This window comes from Cheilinus undulatus, linkage group 19 (assembly GCF_018320785.1).
Source record: "Cheilinus undulatus linkage group 19, ASM1832078v1, whole genome shotgun sequence".
NCBI lineage: Eukaryota > Metazoa > Chordata > Actinopteri > Labriformes > Labridae > Cheilinus > Cheilinus undulatus.
Genome location: NC_054883.1, coordinates 20,031,129 through 20,050,182, shown reverse-complemented (window position 1 = coordinate 20,050,182; position 19,054 = coordinate 20,031,129). Strand labels below are relative to the sequence as shown.

The following is a 19,054-nucleotide window of genomic DNA, read 5'->3' as shown; positions in this document are numbered from 1 at the left end:
TGTTTTCTTTAAGTGGTTGCCATGCCCATTTGTATGCGGATGACACCATTGTTTATTATATCGCTAGCCACTGTGTTCCACGTTAAACTGCGTTACCTGATTTCAATTCATCTACCTTTATCACTGATGGTGTTGTTGTAAAGAGTGATTGTTTCTATATACTGTACTTTGTTTTATTGGACTGTGGTTTTGAATGTGCCTGTAATCTCCACGGCATTGGAAATGAGGAAAATCTCAATGTCTTTTCGAGAATACATAAAGGTTTGAATTGAATAGAACTGAATTGAACTGTATATGGCTGCCACCATTATGCAAAGGCAACTCTCAGCAAGGATAGGATGTGAATACGTGCTCAGGAAAAATAAAGACACAAAACAATCCATGTCAGTGCTCCTGGAGATAACATCAACAAAAATTTGCATTTCAATCAAATTTCCATCTTCTAGTTATTTTTTCATTGAATTAGAAAATTTAAATCAAACCACTCTTAAACTTTTGCTCATCCCCTGTGACCACAATAAAGAGAAAATATCTGTATTTCAATTTTGACTTTCTATTTAAAAACTTAAAACTATAAACCACTGGTTTGTCAATGTTTGATATGAGTTTTAGGAACATGTATCCCAGAACCAGGAATTTTCACGGGACAAATAGACGAATCCCTCTAAGAATGACACTTGTTTGAACCTGTCAGGTCGAATAGAGTTGTAAAGCGCTTGTGGGCTGCCGTAGATTTCCATATCATCCGTCTTGCAAAACCACATCCGTCAACATCCGTCCCCATTTGCATACACCCCATCCGCACTGTTTCACGATCTAGACGGAGTCCGTCAGAGGGGCGTGCACATCGGGAGTCGGTCTTTCTACACTAGCAGGGAGACTGTTCACCCACTGAGAGAGCTCCACCATGGCTTCAGCACTGAATTGCACACCATTTTTGTTGTGTTTTATTTATTTTTCGTTACTGCTTGCCACCGTGTTTTGCGAAGAAGAAGAGGATGAGCATGCCAAGCACACTTATACGGTGGAGATGTTCAACGAGGCGGTGCCCACTGCACCCCACTTTGTCATGTTTTTTGCCCCATGGTAAGTTGTTAAGTCGATTCCCAGTGTACGCTCGATACATTACTTTGCATTGACTTTTTGTCACCTTGAAAACGTATCAATACATCTGTGTTAACTTCAATTAGAGCTTAAGAGCTAACCGGCAAGTTAGCAAGCCTGCTAGCTAGCAGGCAAGCTACGAGGCTTGCTAGCCGCTTTCTTCTGGAGGGGTTAGCTTAGCGGGTAGCTAACGTAGTCAAACAGCACAGCAGTAAGAGGACAGAATCCTCGAAGTATCGCAGTTTGATAACTGTCGGAGCTTAGGTGGGCACTTTTCGGGAGAATGCAGAATGAATCCCAAACTATCAAAACAGTCGACCACATCAACAGTATTCTTAGTTTTTACAGTAAAGCTGAATCAAACTTGGAGATTCAGGTGGCGTGCTTACGTGGCACGCACTGATTAACTGACGTTATGTCAGCGGTTATAAAAGTTTGGGTCATGGATCCCAAAACTTCACTTAAAGGGCTCTCACATATCAATAAAGAAGGGTAGTTATCAGGCAAGAACTGCTGATAATAATGAGTTTAACGGAGATACTAACAAAAATCCTCTAAGTGTAGGAGGTTTTAACTTTTTATTTAATGTGTCAGACATTGATGCAGGGATTGTTTTAGTATTTTCAATACCCCAGACAAAGAGGTTATTCTGTATTGTGCTTGAAACAGGCATAACTAGTGAGTAAAATCCACCCCTTGATGCTTTACCTTTTATTGGCTTTTTAAAATCAATCATGCTCAATATAATTTTGTTTTTTGACTTAAAACGGCAAAAAAAAACCTCTTTAATAATGTCAAAATGAAACAGATTTCTACAAAGTAATGTCAGTTCAACAAATACAAGCAATGCAGAATAAGTGATTGCATGTGTCTAGAAGGTCCAGTTACTGGCGAATTAGTATTCTTGGCTACCATTACACCATAAAGATAAAGTGGTACTCCAAGAGGTAATTGAAAAGTATAGGTCAGGGGATGGATACAGAAAATTTCCAGCACACTGAACATCCCGCCAGAATCCATCATCAAGAAATGAAAGGAATATGACACATGTGCAAATCTGCCTTGGTAAGGCCATCCTCACAAACTTAGCGAGCTTGCAAGAAGGAGATTAGTGAAGGCCACCAAGATACCTATGACTACTCTGAAGGAGGTACAAGCTTCAAGAGCTGAGATGGGAGAGAGACTGCATATGACAACTGTTGGCCGGGTTCTTCACTAGTCAAAGCTGTTGAATAAATTTAAGTCCAGATTTAATATGTCTGGGCTAGAGTACATAGAGTACAAAATACTGACTTGAAAGGGGTGCCTATTTATGCAGTCACTCATTTTGCATTACTTATATCTGTTGAATTGACATTACTTTGTAGAAATCTGTTTTCACGTTGACATTAAAGAGTTTTTATGCCACATGATATTGACCATGATTGATTTATAAAGTCAGTAAAATGATAAAACATCCAAGGGGATGAATACTTTTCTAAGGCTCTGTACTTGCAAATCACCTCTTGTATGTGAAACAACAATCCAAGTCTTCACATCTAAACAGTTCTAGAAGTCTTTAATTCAGGTGTAAGTTATGAAAATGTTAGAACATATTATATAGGAGAAATTCAGTGTTTAACTTCCTAACCACTGTAGTTTTCGTGATATTTCTAACAATGCAAATGCCTCAGAGGGAGCATATAGATGTGAAAACCTTGGTATGATTTTTACTACAGGAGCCATAGAGCATGCAGTTCCTCATAACCTCCATAAAGCCCGTCAGCTGAGAGAAGTTGATTCAAAAAGAGCTTTTAACCAAAGCTAAAGAGAATGTTTTTGGAGTAAATGCACCATTGTTTTGTCCAGGTGCGGCCATTGCCAGAGGTTACAGCCTGCATGGAATGAACTCGCAGACAAGTACAACAGCATGGATGACCCACCAGCTTATGTGGTAAAAGTAGACTGCGTCCAGGATACAAAGTTCTGCTCCAATGTCCACGGGGTCAGGGGCTACCCAACGTAAGTCTTTTTTTAGTTCAGCCATTCTTTTGAATTTATAGCCGTGTTTAGATTAAGCCTTGGCATCAAAATAATGCTTTGACTGCAGCAAGAAGGTAAGAAAAGAATTTACAACATCATCATTGTTATTACTGATTGACAGAGAAGTGACACATTGACCTGCATTAAAGCTGAAATACTCTGACAGTGTCTTGATGACATCCTCTTAAATCTTAGCTGTTGTTCACTGCATTTTGGACCTGCAAGGGCAGCAGTTGTTAGTAAATGAATGATAGAATTTTCATAGTTAAAGTTTACTATACCTTGTAATGATGATTGAATAGATTTGAAAGGAGTTTACAAGTCACTCACTTGGAGTCGACTTTATTGATAAAGTCAAGATTTAAATCAGGAGTCAGATTCCTTCTTTTTTTATGATTATTTTTTTGACTTTCATCTTTATTCAGTAGGCTAGCTGGAGAGACAGTAGATATGGCAAGAGTGAGGGGAGACGTGCACCAAATAGGGATTCAAACCTGCGACCAGTGTGCTAAGGATTAGCCTCTGTATATGGGTACCTGCTTTACCAACTGAGCTAAACCCATCAGCACCCATCAGATTTCTTCTTGTCTGAACATTTTATGTGTTGTGTTTAGGCTGAAATTGTTCAAGCCAGACCAGGAGGCAGTGAAGTACCAGGGACCCAGAGATTTACAGTCTCTGGAGACGTGGATGTTACAGACACTGCAGGAGGAGCCTTCGGTGAGTTGTTTGTGTTTAAACCCAAGATTTTAAACCAGTACCAGGGTCTGTCATTGTTGAAATATTAATCCTAATTAGATTAGGGCCTGAAATGTACGCATTAATGTCCTGTGTCCTTTTTTTTTTTTTTTTTTTTTTTTTTTTTGTAGTGACTTCTGCTTTCCTTGATAGTATCCATAACATTGTTTTCAGTGGCTCTGTACACCTAATATTTTTCTTTATTCAAGGAAAAATAACTTTAAAAACACAATGTAAAGAAATAGTTCCTTGGCAGTTGCAGCAGCAGGCCTTGAAAAGACAAATCAGGGTAGTTTTTCCTCTTTCATTGTGGTTATCAGTAAGACTAGCCCCTCTAGATTTTGATTGGCAAGTGAGGGAGAAGTGGCAAGCATGGCAGAGCTGACAGAGTGGGTGTTTTTGCTCTCAGAACTCAGAGAAGAGGAAACACCTGACTATAGAAATGAGTGCTGCTAGTGCCAAAACAGTGCCTGGGGACACAGGACCTAAATCTTTAATATCCATTAATCAAATGCTATTTTGTCATTTTAGGCACAGTGTAGTTGGCTACTGTGATGTAAAATAAGCTTGCTGAAGCTCCTTTGAATTTCAGTTTAAAACCCCAAGGTAGCACATTGGACCAGTCAGAAGTAATCTGCACCATATCACATCAGACATTTCACTTTTTACAGATCCCTTTAGATATTTTCATTGATTTTTCATTCCATAGAAAGTAATTTTTCATTGCTAGTTGTTACTAACCAAAAAAATTGTTGTTAGTTTCGTACAGGAAGTAAAGTACTCTCAGCTTAGCTGAGCACAAATGACAAAATAGAAGTATGACAAAGAATATTGCTTTGTTTAATTGTTGACATCTGGGTAGCTTGCATAGAAAAATCAACTATACGTGAATTCTTGTATACCAGTGTCATTTTGTACATGCACCCCTACATATTTCTTAACGTATAACAGTGTTAAACCCTGTGTTTGATAGAGTATGCACTTTGAAACCGTCTCTTTCCTCTACGTCAGTGCAGTGCGAATCTAAATTATATATCTTAAACTCAAAGATCATAAAAGAAAATTTGAACATGCAGTTAATACCCCGATTAGTCAGGATTAACTATTTATGAAATCAGTGATTAATTGATTAATTGTGATAACAAAGTGTCATTTTTTGACAGCTCTTCTTGTAGCCCATTCCATACAGAATCAGTGGTATTTATAGTTGTGCTCTTGTTTGTCCTTCAGGCACCTGAGAGCGAACTGGAGCCTCCTAAAGCCCCAGAGCCCAAACAGGGCATGTACGAGCTCACTGCTCTCAACTTTAAGACCCATATAGCCAAAGGTAAGGGTCCAGGTCAACAACTACTGTACTGAAACTGATAGTCATGAGCACATATAAAGCTAACCTTGCCTCCTTTATTGATGCAGCTGCATCCTGTTTGGTGTTTCACTTTCTAAATATACTTCCAGTTTCCAGCCATACTAAGTGGTGTTTCTAGACCTCTTGTTGGAAAATGGAAACACTTCGTTGCCTCAATTTTCGACACGTTTACCTGAGCCACAATCCACATCCTCGACACCCCATACCAACTGTAGAACAGTTGTCTCCAGTCACTTCACGCCTCTGGATTTTAAGACAACAACTGCAAAAATAAACCGTGCCGGGGATAATTGTCTCTGTTAAATAGTCGCTGTTAGACTGAGCTACATTTGAGTGTTTAAGTTTTGAAAAAATAAATGATTTCTTGTTTGGACATGAAAATTAAGGATATGACATAAGCTTTTTAAAAACACTTTTACAAGTCCCACCTTTACATCCTAGCATCATAGCTGCAGAAAATGTGCAATTAAATACAACCTCTGTGTAAGAGTTGCGTGTTGTCTTTATTGGATAACATGCAGAGTTGCACTGGCAGATTTTTTTATTTTTACTTAAATCCTCATTTAAAAAGCACAGAGTCACTGAGGCTCTAAATATTGCATTCTGAGTGCATCCACGTAGAAATTCATACACTTTACAAGGTTTTGGGTTTGACTTTTTTCATGCTTCTTTTATTTTGACATTTTCATTCTTTCCTGTTTGTAGATAATTGTATTTTGAAGGTGATTTGCAGTTTCCTGTTCTATTATTGCTTTTCTGTTCTTGTTTCAGGGGCTCATTTTGTGAAGTTTTTTGCCCCATGGTGCGGTCACTGCAAAGCCATGGCCCCAACCTGGGAGCAGCTGGCCACCGCCTTTGAGCACTCTGATGACATCAAGATAGGAAAGGTGGGTTCAGTCATGTCTGCACTTTAAATTTTTATAGAAAATCAGTTAGATATTAAAAGTAAATGACAGTTCAACCTGTTATGAGTAGTAATAGCTAGTGGTGGGCAGTAACAAAGTAAATTTACTTGAGTACTGTGCTTAGTACATTTTTGGGGAAGCCTATAACTTTTAAACCCTCTACATTTCTATGAATGCTCTTGTTCCCCTATACGAGGGGCCGGGTCAGACAACACCCAAAAGCAGACTAAACAGAATCATTTAGTGCTCTGTATTTGTTAGTCTATTCAAATGTTATGATGATGATGCATAGCTTGATGCAAATGCTTACAGCAGTTCTTCTCCAGGATGCTGATGTGTGTTTGTCTTTATGATATATCGGTAGAACATTATAAGGGCAAAGATATTGTTGTCAGAGTAAGACAAACTTTTCCTCGGTCTCATAGTTACGTCTCGTAACATCGTCTTTCGCATCATTATTTTGGTTGTTTACATTTGTGACTTTTGCATGTGCAGCGCTCTTGATGCTCTTGTTGGACTTTGCTGTTAGACTCATAGATTTTTCCTCTTCGCGCCTTATCTCCAGCTCATCCAGTAGCACAAAAGGAATATGAAACCATAATTCCCATCCTAACCTCCATTCATGGGCTTCTAGTGAAATTTAGGATTGCTTTAGAAATTGCCTGTATTGAAGGGTTAGCACCAGTAAATCTTGTTGCACTCCTGCACAGACACAGCCATGCTCAACCACTCAGGTCAGCTAAAAAGATGCTCCTGGAAGTCTTCGGATCAAATTTTATAAACACGAGGGGATCAAGCCTTCAAAGTGAAGGCTTATAACTTATGGTACAGTCTTCCCATCCATATAAGATCTACCCTGTCCCAGATCATTTTTGAAGTAATTGCTAAACACCTCTTTTCATTGGCCTTCAACCCGGATTAACTCCATCCCCTTCCACTATTTATTATTTATTTATGTGATTTTTATTTTGACAAGATAGTCTTTTATCATATTTTATGGTTTTATCTTTGCTCTTAATACCTCTTAAATTGTATTAGAATTTTGATTATTTTTGTGTTTTTGTGCATATTGGTCCACGATTGTTGTTTTCAATGTTCTTTATAAATAAATTGACTAGACTTGACTTTTACAGCATCTTAGGCTTGACATTTTGACTTTTTGACTTTGTTCTGCTATTTACTGTGTTTTTACTGCTCATTTGATATTTAAAAGCTTTTTAAGCCTGTAAGCACTTTTGTCAACTGATGTGGTTCTAAATGAGCAGTATACGTTGTCTGGCTTGGCTTGACAAGTGGACAATGTCTGGGACTTGATAAAGCAAAACATATAAGGCAGAAAGAAATATTAAATATGCTAGATTGTTAGACATTTTTTATCTTAAGCTAGTGAGTTAAAAAAAAATGAATGCTTAACAGAATGTAGACCCATGTTTTCTTGACTGCACACATGCATTCCTAAAATTCAGATTGGATTTTCAGATTTTTGAGGATACTGAAGTATTTTAAAAGCAGTTACTACAAAACTTGAATTAATACTTAAACTGAGTAACTTTCACTTGTAGCAGAGTAATATTTGATTAGGAGGATCTCTAGTTTGACTCAAGTAAAGAAGCTGTGCACTCTGTCCACCATTGTGAACAATAAAAGTGAAATGGTATCTGTTCTAAGGTGTGCCTTTTGTGCTTGATTGTCAAATACTGTGGCACATGTTTAATGGAACTTGTGTAGTGTTGAAGCACTGCTGGGTTAGTTCTCTTAATTTTGCTACTTTATACTGCGTAGATCATCCTGTTAGCTGAACAGGAACAGGATGCCTGTCATTTAAGTATCTAGCTTCTTGTTTGCATACGGGGTCATAAAGTGAACTCCTTGAGCAAATTTTCATGGTCTGTTTTGCATTGAAGTTTCATTTGACTTTATTAACAAGGTAATTTATCTATAATATAGGTGGATTGTACTCAGCACTATGAGGTGTGCTCTGAAAACGGTGTACGTGGATATCCCACACTGCTCTTCTTCTACAATGGCGAGAAGGTAGGGGTTTCTCCTGCAAAGTTGCATAATAAAAATAACTTGGTTTCCTTCAAAGTAATGGCTGTAGTAGCAGGCTTTTATTGTGTTAATTTTGTTCTGTAGACGGAGCAGTACAAAGGGAAAAGGGACCTGGACTCTTTTAAAGACTTTGTGGACAACCAGCTCAAGGCTGCAGTCACGGAGGAGCAGGTGGAGGAACCAGCAGAGGAACAAAATGCAAACGAGGTCCCCACTGGAGAGCCAGCCAAAGAAGAGGTACTCTCTTGATTTTAAAGCTTCCTATTGAGATCTGGTAGTCCAAGTGAAAAGGAACAGTATTTAGTTATGTGGACTGCAGAGACCCATAAGAATGATTAAAATGCTTTTGGAAGGTGGAGACATATTTGTACAAGTACAGCTGTCCAAATGTGTTGGAAGTTATGCTGCTTGCAGCTAAGTGACTTTAGAGGATTTATAGCCCTTGAATATCTGATGGTTTCTAATTGAAATCCGCTTCCCATGAGTAGTAATGAATTTAAAGTGGAAAATCACCCTATGAGCACAACCACTGATATTTCATTAGGTCTCACAACAAACAGTGCTCATCTTTAACTGCATAAAATGTAATTATCCCTAAGATTAGAACCCACTCAACCATGACCTCTTTGCTATCAATAATGGCTTTTCCAGCTTGACTTTTTAAGGGGCATGTTTAACCTCCTATTTCCACATACAGCTGCTACACCGCAATCCACTGGCAAAACATACTGCAGAGCATATCACTTCGTCTCTAGCCAATCAGAGCAGTTCCACTGCCCTCGCTCTGGTCCCACTCTGGCATGTCCAAGAAGTACCACTGCATAGGGGATGTGCTGCAGGTCTTTTTTGTTGCTGTTTGCTACCAAACTGCATCATTCTGCATTGTGCAAATTGATCTAAACATCCGAAAAAATGTGCCAAGTATCCGGTCAAATTCAAAGTACAACTCAATGCACATACCTTTGTTCGTAAATCATCACTATATTAACATTACGAGCAAAAGGTCATCAGGAGGTCAGTGGGTCACAGACCTACAGCAGTGCCATTGACAAAGAAAAGTGAACTTTTGAGGAGAAAAAGCACAAAATTTTAGGTGAAAGCACACATCCTTTGTAGCAAAACCATGGCGCTAATGAGCATGGTCGGTCAGTGTATGTGGAAATTATGGGCAAGACAGGCAAATCATCTTTGACCGTATAAACGATGAAGCAAAAGTCAAAGGCCTTGAACCTGCTGCCCTGCTCTAACATTATAAAATGTTTAAGAGAGATAAAATGGATTGAAGAAGGACCAAAAAGATGTCAGTGCTTCCCTACATATTATATGAAAAGTATTTTTATTTTTCAGGTAATACTAAGGATCCTTCAGCACAGTTTAATTTGAGTTTTTCTCTCTACAGTCTGGCGTATTGAATCTGACAGAAGAAAACTTTGATGAAACTGTGGCCAAAGGCTTCACCTTCATCAAATTCTACGCCCCTTGGTAAGATTTAAGTCATTTTGTAAACAAGTCATCTTTATGTCACACGTTTATTACAAAACAATTTACCAGTCAGCCCATAAATGTACTGTGTATACATGTGATGGTCAAACAGTGATGCTAGTTTTCCAGTAATTTCCCCGCCAGTCTAAGTGATGTAACTTATGTGTTTCTGCTGTAAACTCCAGGTGTGGTCACTGTAAGCACCTCGCTCCAACATGGGAGGACCTCTCTAAGAAGGACTTCCCCGGCCTCACTGATGTTAAAATCGCCAAAGTTGACTGTACTGTTGAGCGCACGCTCTGCAACAAGTACTCTGTAAGTATTGGGTCCATTCAGAGTTTTACTGTGATAGAACTGAAACATGTAGCAGCATGTTTGTCTCACACCCTTCTGTCAGCTAGTTTATTTATTCACTGTTGTGCAGGATGCAATAAAACAAACTGTGTGGTTTAATCTGAAAACTGTGCAACAATACAACTGCTACATGCTTGAATTAGATGTTACAGACAGTAAACCCACAGCAGATTATCAAGGGGTCAATTAGATGTGAGCACACATACACAGCTTGGATGTGATGTTTAGATGGACTGATTTGGAGAGGAGCCCAGGCCATTATAGCTGCATTCACACCCAGTGGTCTGGCCCAGTCTGCTTGGGTACAGTATGCTATTATTTTTGTACCAACTGATAAGCACCATCCGCCTTTTTGGCATCCTTCTGTTGGGGTACTAAGTGTGCCTATCTGACCATAAAGAGTAGAGCCAGACTTACTTTACTCCTTTGATTTTCTGCTCATGGATACATACTCTTAATTCCAACATAACAGATAAAACCACACATTAGAAGTATTAGGCTTCTAGACTTGGATTAAGAATGTATCTATGATAAGGCTTGAGCCATCCCCTTTGGCACTCGTTAAATCTACATCATAGTGGCCTTATAATGATGTGACACATGCCCATTTATAATACCGAAGGGTCAACTCTTATTCACCTTCATGAGCCAATAGGTTACATACCTGTTCAAAGTGGTCAGCAATGTTGTTTTGGCCAGTTTTAGATCCAGTTTTGGCTCACTCCAAACATAAATCTCCCACAAAGCTGGGTTATTGAGGAGATTGTGGAATCTTTGCTGTACTGCAGAGGAAAGCTCTGCTTGTTTTCAGCTAGACTGACGTTCCCATGTTAGTTCAAGAAGGTCACTGGCTGCAGCTGCAATCATCCTATTTCTTCAGGAGAGACACAGACTAAAGCCTGGATGCAAGCATCGCCTGCTGCAAGGATTGTTGGCCAGAACATGAAGATGTTTATGAATATATATCAAACTATACAGTCCCTCAAATTTTATTTTAAAACCATATGTTTCCTTGGATTAGGATCTAGTGCAAGTAAAGTCCATGGTTGTGTGCTGCTTTATGTGATGCTACTGGGAGGAAGAAAGATTGAAGGTATCCCAAAAAATATTTGATGATTCTGCAAGTCCTAATTTTCATCCAGTGCACAAAATGTTCTATTTTTCTGGTTGATTGAGGATCACAGTCCATCCATCAACCATTGCACATTTAAGGGGGTGTGAATCACCGGTTTAACCACAATGTGAGACGATACAGTATTGATATTGAGTGTTTGGACAGCGATACTGTATTTTCCAAAATCTACCACGATAAGATTTGATACAATTCATTGTAGGAGCCTACTTGATACAAGACCAATTTATGCACAAATTTCTCACAGGTACAGTAGAAAGGGGTTTCAGCAATTTAATTTCTGAAAGGTTTCTGTATTTATAAAAAAGGACAAAGACTTGGGTTTCACTACAGTAACATTTATGTAATGTTCCTTCCTGTCCTTCAGGTTCGAGGCTACCCAACCTTATACATCTTTCGGGCGGGCGTTCAGGGCGAAGAGCACAACGGAGGACGGGACCTGGAAAGTCTGCACAGCTTTGTGATGAGGCAGGCGAGAGACGAGCTGTAGGAAGGGTCAGAAAACACTCCAGTGTCCACCACTCTGCTCACACACACTGCATATCGGGCCAGTAGGACACTACTCTCTCTCCTACAGTAGCCAAACCTTTACTTCTCTCTCCACTTGGGTTCTCTCTCCACTAAGGAGCCGGCGACTGACTGCTGCAGTCTTTTTTCCTCTGGTGTTCATGGACAGAATGATTCAGTCAAGTGTTTTTTGATGGGAATGTATTTCTTACTGCAGTCGCCCAACCCCAGGGTTTGGTTGGATCGCAAATGAAGTCTGACAACCACTTATCAAGCACTGCTAAGCCAATCAGATGCAGAATTCCTCACACTGATGATGTTTATTGAAGGGGTGACACTGTACGACAGTCATCCCAGTTTCAGTGATTTGTTTCTGATGAACTGTAGCCACTTGACTCCTTTTTAGATGCTAAATTTTTATACACAGGATCTGTTGTGAAATCATAAGCCATTAATGTTACTGTACTGTCAGTATGAAGATTGTAAAGATGGTGTCACCCTAATGTGAGTGTTAAGTTGAGGGTACTTTTTATCCATGTCAGCGACAGTCTGTCTGACTTAACTCTCAGGGACATGCCCTCATTAAAAAGTTCCCAGATCATCATTGTCACAGGAGTCTGACAGTGGCATAAAGACGGGACTATTTTCTCTTGATGAAGATTTTCAGCTTTTTCCAATAAAAAACTAAAACCTCTCAGATCTGTGTCTTATCCATTTTCTGACTCCTGGGCTCACAATCAACCATCCATCACAGGGCTGAGCAATCCAGCTTAAGATATATCAACACATTTTCAAACAAGTTATATTGTGTGACATTATCATTTATATTGATATAGATTATGCCAGTCATTCACACTCTTTTCCATATTTTCTGGATTCATCTTGAACAGTGAAATTTCAAACCATTTTTTGTTTTAATCTTTATGATTACAGATTACAACTCACAATAATACAAAAATCCACAGTCTCAAACTATTAGAATATCAAAACACCAGTCCAAAAAATGATTTATAATACAGGAATGTTGACCTTCTAGAAAATTCTGCTCATTTATGCACTTAGTACTTGGTAAGAGCTCCTTTTGCATAAATTACTGTATCTATGCAATGTGTCATGGAGGCAATCAGTCTGTGGCACTGCTGGGGTGTTGTGAAGCCCAGGTTGCTCTGATGGCAGCCTTCAGATCATCTTTATTGTTTAGTCTGGTGCGTCTCATCTTCTCATTTCCCCAGAGATTCTCTATGGGGTTCAGGTTAGACCAGTTGGCTGGCCAATCAAACAGAGTAATACCATGGTCAGAAAACCAGTTTCTGGTAGTTTTGGCTTTACTTTGGGCAGGTGCCCAGACCATTATCTCCGTAAAACAGATGTAGACATGAAGTGCTCTAAAAATCTCCTGGAAGATGGCTGACAGCATTGACTCTGGACTTGATAAAGCAGTGGACCAACAGCTGCTGATGACATGGCACTTAAAACCATCACTGACTGTGAAAACTGAAAACACTGGACTTCAGGCACCTTGGATTGTGTGCCTCTCACATCTTCCTCCAGACTCTGGGACCTTGATTTCCAAATGAAATGCAACATTACTTTCATCTAAAAACAGGAATTTGGACCACTGAGCAACAGTCCAGTTCTTTTTCTCCTTAGCCCTGGTGAGAAGGGTTTCTGTGGTTTAGGAGTGGCTCAACACTAGGAACGCAACACTTAGCCCATTTCCTTGGCCCACCTGCGTGTGGTGGCTCTTGTGTAGTCCACTACTTGGGAACTCCCCTTGAAGTTCTTGAATTTTATTTGTTCAACAGTCCTCTTAAGGCTAAGCTCAACCCTGTTGCTTGTGCACCTTTTCGTACCACACTTTTCCCCTTTAGTCAACTTCCCATTATCATGCTTTGATATAGCCTCCGAGAATAGTCTGCCCTTTCAGCAGTGACCTTCTGTGGCTTACCCGCCATGTGTAGGGTGCCAATGATTGTCTTCTGGACAGTTATTAAGTCCTCAGTCTTTCCAATGATTGTGGTTGTGTTTACAAAAGCAGAGTGAGAGAATGAAAGCTCAGGAAAATTGGACTTTTCCACAAGATCCTTATATAGATAGTGGATTTTTTATTCTTATGAGCTGTAAGCCATAATCATCGAGATTAAAACAAAAAGTCTTGCTTTGTTTCACTTTGTATGAGATAAATTTAGAGTCTTACCACAGTTACATGAAACCTTGTTGCTGCATTATGCAAGGCACCCTTTATTGTCACACCCAGGAAGTCAAACAGAGACGCAGCACTGTTGTCAGTTAAAGTTTTTATGAATAGCACATGGTCTATGGAACTCCAGTGACAGAAGTATCATTTCCTTGTTAGACATGGGCTGTGCACTACCCATGCATTTTGTACAAAAGAGTGAATAATGGCAAGTTGTAACATGAGATTTCATGATAAAAATTTTCAAAAATAAGTTTAATCTTGTTCTTGCATCTGTCTTTGTTTATACGGTATGTGATTTTTACTTTTTAATAAAAGGTGCAATAAATAAGCTGAGAATGTACAAGTATTTACAAAAACAGTCTTAACATGATCACAAATGTAAACAGCAGCTTACCAGAGGTATATTTTGTAATTTATGACTGGTTAGGCACATAAGGTATTTGATTCTTGTTGGTATTAGTTTGTCATTAGAATATAGTCTCTAAAACACTCATTCAAAGCTCACAGTAACATGTTCAACTGGACACAACATCATTTTACCCTCAGGGTTGAAAAAGCAGAGCTAATTTCAGAGAACTGGCACACAAACTGCTCTGCCGGCTGTTTTTGACTCGCTGAATGTTTTTCCAAAATCTCTTGATGGGTTGTCAGGGGTGGAAGCGTTTGTTAACTTTGCGAGCGCAGCAACATGGAAATGGCCATTAGCGGTATGTCAGAGGGATAAGGCTGTATTCTTCGCTGCTTTGGAGAAAAACATCAGTGTAGCCACAACATGCATCACGCTGAACCATCCTGGTAAATCGCAGCTCAGCGTGAGCCCAGCAAATATTGACACGGAGGTGATATTTGGAGCGCTACTAAAATTACCTGTGGTCACTTTGGTTCATTCCAGATTATATTTTCGGAGGGCAAATATGGCTTGAGAAGAAAATACACCAGGAAAAAGAAATGAAATATCAATCTACTGACTCAAATGAATCCATCATTCGCTGTTAGATTGAGATTTCCTTGTCTTTTGACAGCATTTTGGACATTTTCTGTCATCAAATCAGGTTTGTTTTACGACTACTGTTGGCTTCAGTGATGTGATAACACTGAGTTAACCTCCCAGGGTTAAGAATCGCAGAGTAGTGTCTCTTTAGAGACTCTTTTTATGTCCAAGAGGAGAAAGGAGAGAAAGCAGCACTGTGATTGGTCCCACAACAGTTCAGTTTTGCCCTCTCTGTAAAGAGGAGGGTGCAGTTCATACACGCTTCCATAGACTCATAATATACAAACTTCATCCTCCACACTCACAGTCATTCACTCAGTTGCAGACCTATGAAATAAACTCCACAACCACTCAAGCTAGTAGAGAACCAGGTGGCTCCACAACTGCTAAACACACATTAGGTGTCACTTTTGCAAAGGCCCTGTTTGTTTCATGTATTCTCATGTTGGATATAAAATTCCAGAATCTTTGGACAGATCATGATGATCTCTCAGGACTGATATTCCTTGCAGGTTGAGGTTTTGGGCAGGAAGTTTGTGTCTAGTGGAGTCAACATCTCCCATGAGTCACTGGTGCAGTTGAGGCCCTTTGCCAGCCGATCCATCAGTCAAGCATGATCAGCCCTCGACGTCCGTGTCAGTGGCAGCCGCAGGCCCGTACCACCATGTTCTTGTATTTCTTCAGGATGACGTTGGAGTTGTCGTCGAAGTAGAGCACTGAGATGGCGTGGAGCTTGGTGGGGGCGCAGCAAGGCTTCGGTACATTCTCAGGGTTCATCAGGTGCACCTGAAAATTAACGGAAATATTTCAGTTATGGATGCAACTCTATCTTCAACGCCTTGCACAGTCCAGATTAAAAGTAAACTACAGTGCATTCAGTAAGTACTCAGACCTGCTTCATTTCTTTCTAATCAATCTACACTCGGTACCCCATAATGACAAAGTGAAAAAGGGAATTTTTGCTAATTATTGAACAAATAGGAAACTGAAATATCACATTGGCAAAAGTCCTCAGAACCTTTGCAACAGAACTTAAAACTTCTCAGGTCATATTCCCCCCATTTCTCTGAATCTTTCCTGAGATGTTTCTACGCCTTGATCGGAGTCCACCTGGGGTACACTCCTCTCTACAAAAGGCCTTGAAATGCATGTCAACGCATATCAGAGCAAAAACCAAGCCATGAGGTCAAAGGAACTGTCTGCATGGCTCAAAGACAGGATTGTTGACAGGCACAGATCTGGGAAAGGCTACTAAAATGTCTGCTGCACTGAAGGTTCCCAAGAGAACAGTGGCCTCCAGAATTCTCACATGGAAGAAGTCTGGCACAACCAGGACTCTTCCAAGAGCTGGTCACCCAGCTAAACTAAGCAATCAGGGGAGAAGGGCCTTAGTAAGAGAGGGGACCAAGAACCTGATGGTCACTCTGACTGAGCATTAGAGATCCTGTGTAGAGATGGGACAAAGTTCCAGAAGGACAAACATCATTGCATCCTTCTACTGATCTGGGCTTTATGGCAGAGTGGCTGGACACATGCTTCTCCTCAGGGAAAAAATGCATGAAAGCCTGCTTGGAGTTTGCAAAAAAGCTCCTGAAGGACTCTTGGACTGTGTGAAACAAGATTCTCTGGTCTTTTGAAACAAAGATTGAACTATTTGGCCTCAATTATAATCGCTATGTCTGAAAAAGCAGGGACCGTCATCTGCCCAACACCATCCTGACATTGAAGCATGGTGGTGGCAGCATCATACTGTGGGGATATTTTTAAGCAGTGGGAACTGGCATGTGACTTTTCTTAGAATGTAAACATGAAACAAGTTACTTTTATTTATAGCAATAATCTTGCAGCAGAAGTGACCTTTAAAAGTAGCACTACCTAACACTGGTGATCAGTTCTAAAGTGTGTTTTCAATACAATATGTCAGCCCTGGTTAAAGGTCACATATTATGCAAAATACACTTCTTCAGGCTTTTCTAACAAAAATGTGACCATGGCCTGTCCACAAGAATCAGAAAAATCCATTCCCTCCCTTCCCTCTCTATCTCCAAATTTCAGAAAATTTGTGCTGAAACAAGTCGTTCTCAGATTTTTCCATCATGATTTCATGTATAGAGTTAGCCCCGCCCCCAGGTTTGGTTGGCCCTCCCCGCTTGGAAGAAAGTTCTGCCCTCCTCTCCTGATAAGAACAGGAGAGCCCCATCATTAAGCCACATCCATTTTCTGAGTGGGGCAGAGTAAGACAACTCATTAACATTTAAAAACACGGACACAGAAACAGCTCGTTCTGAGCAGAGCTGAAACAGAGGGTTTTTTAGACATACAAAACTCCAATACTGGTATATTTTCAGCAACAAACTTCACAGGCATGTTTTGGGGACCTCTGAGACCAATATAAATTATTCTTAAAGGGGTAAAATATGTGACCTTTAAAATCTAAGTTTTAGCTAACTCATTACATTTAGGACATTTTTAAAGACTTAGCTGAGTTCACTGTGAAGTTAGTGTAGTGAAGAGCTACTGTTTGGTCTTACCAGTGTCTGTACGATGGCGTGGTTGGTAGCGTTCATGTGGGCATTCAAAGGGAAGGAGCACTCCCCATCACAGTAGTTGGCTGCATAGCCTTCAGGAGCAATGATCCAGTCCTTAGAAATACACAAAAAATAATATATTAAAGCTGCACACAACACATGACATTTAAAATTCTAAATGAACAAACATCATCAATATCTTGTTTATCAAAAAGTTTAAAATGAGCTTCTCAGGTTTGGAAGAGTCCAAAAGGCAGATATGCTTCCTGCCACTGTTGGTAAACGAAAGATAGGACATGACTATCAAATGTCCAAACAGTCATTCATTTATTTTAAAAAATGAAGTGTTTTACCTGATTTATCCTAAAATTTAAATTTTACATGACTTTCAACAGGGCCTGGTGGTAATACTGCCCTACAACCAGAGGGTGGCTGTAGTGCCTCTACATGCTGTTTACTAGACACTATAACAGAAGAAAAAGAAAGCAGCTAGGATGCAGCTCATGAACAGATTTAATTGTATGAATGCGTTCATTTTTGATTTAGGTGTCTAGTTATTCAAATGTTCATAAAAAACACAGTATGCACATTTTGGCACCAGGAGGCTCTCAGTTAAAACAGGTGACATGTAGATGCTTCACTGCTTATTTCATGTTTCAATTTGAAGAATCTGTTAAAAACTTCTCTCCCTTAGGTACATTTTCGAAAGAATAAACCAGTGTTTTGGTTTCATGGATGACATTCTCACAATGAGGGAGAAAAGCTGTTAAAAGTGGCCTTCTTGTTTAAAGGGATATTTCAGTATTTTTGAAGTTGGGTTATATGAGGTACTTGGCTATAGTAGTGGCATTAGCCTCCAGTGATTTCTGTGAAATTTGCTTCTGAAAGAGAGAGCAGAGAAACTTCATTTGAAAGTTTGGAGCTGCTGACTCTCCATCTGTAGAAGTTCTTCTTCAATGTACTCCGGTTCAAATAAATATCCTCTCGTATCCACAGTAATCGAGTCAAAATCGTTCATATTATCTTTGTTTTAGCAAAGTGTAGTGTTATTATCCCTGTAGAAGTCCACAGACCCACACAGCTGATCAGAACAGTGGGCGTAAGGAGACAAAATGTCAAAAGCTGCATCGTAAATTAGTACCTGACACAGAGGGTTTTTAAAATTTTTTTAGAAATGAAGTGCTTTGTACGTTTTGGACACAGCAGGTGAGCCAACATAATTTCTTAGCCTATTTTTATGTAAAAGTCATTAAACTACTTGGATAAAACATTCCCATCTACAGCCATTGTGCCTCGGATCTCTCTGAGCTCGTAATAACCACAGGAGCAAATTTCACAGAAATCACTGGAGGCTAATGCCACTACTATAGCCAAGTACCTCATATGATCCAATTTCAAAAATCCCAAAATATCCCTTCAATGCTAAAGAGCATTGGGATTACTTACTGCACTTTTAAAAGTTTTTGCCCCTCATTATTTGAAATACATCCATGAAACCAAAACAGTGGTGTATTGTTGGACAGTTTATTAAAACCAGTGTTCCCCCTTTTTCAGACCTAAAAATGTGGCCCTGTCTAGTTAGTGGTAAACTAATTGTCTGCTCTGACTTTGACAAAACTGGATCTGCAAATATTTTTTGCTTTGTATTTTTTCCATTGTAATCTCTACTTTGT

General features: G+C 39.6%; 2 protein-coding genes across 2 annotated transcripts in view; one reads left to right on the top strand and one right to left on the bottom strand.

The window, feature by feature from the left end:
- Positions 1-835: 835 nt before the first annotated feature.
- On the top strand, positions 836-12,359 carry txndc5 (thioredoxin domain containing 5). The gene is made up of 10 exons (XM_041814099.1): positions 836-1,086; positions 2,953-3,105; positions 3,741-3,846; positions 5,095-5,191; positions 6,002-6,117; positions 8,083-8,169; positions 8,272-8,424; positions 9,587-9,669; positions 9,855-9,984; positions 11,523-12,359. The coding sequence occupies exons 1-10, from the start codon at positions 908-910 to the stop codon at positions 11,643-11,645; spliced, it is 1,227 nt and encodes a 408-aa protein (XP_041670033.1). The 5' UTR covers positions 836-907; the 3' UTR covers positions 11,646-12,359.
- A 142-nt stretch (positions 12,360-12,501) lies between these two features.
- The window catches only part of bmp6 (bone morphogenetic protein 6), a 95,517-nt gene continuing 88,964 nt past the window's right edge, over positions 12,502-19,054 (bottom strand). The window contains exons 6-7 of the mRNA XM_041814098.1: positions 17,385-17,495; positions 12,502-15,639 (exon numbers count right to left, since the gene is read on the bottom strand). Of these exons, the coding sequence (XP_041670032.1) occupies positions 15,490-15,639; positions 17,385-17,495 (261 nt within the window). The 3' untranslated portion in view covers positions 12,502-15,489. The remainder of the gene's footprint in view (positions 15,640-17,384; positions 17,496-19,054) is intronic.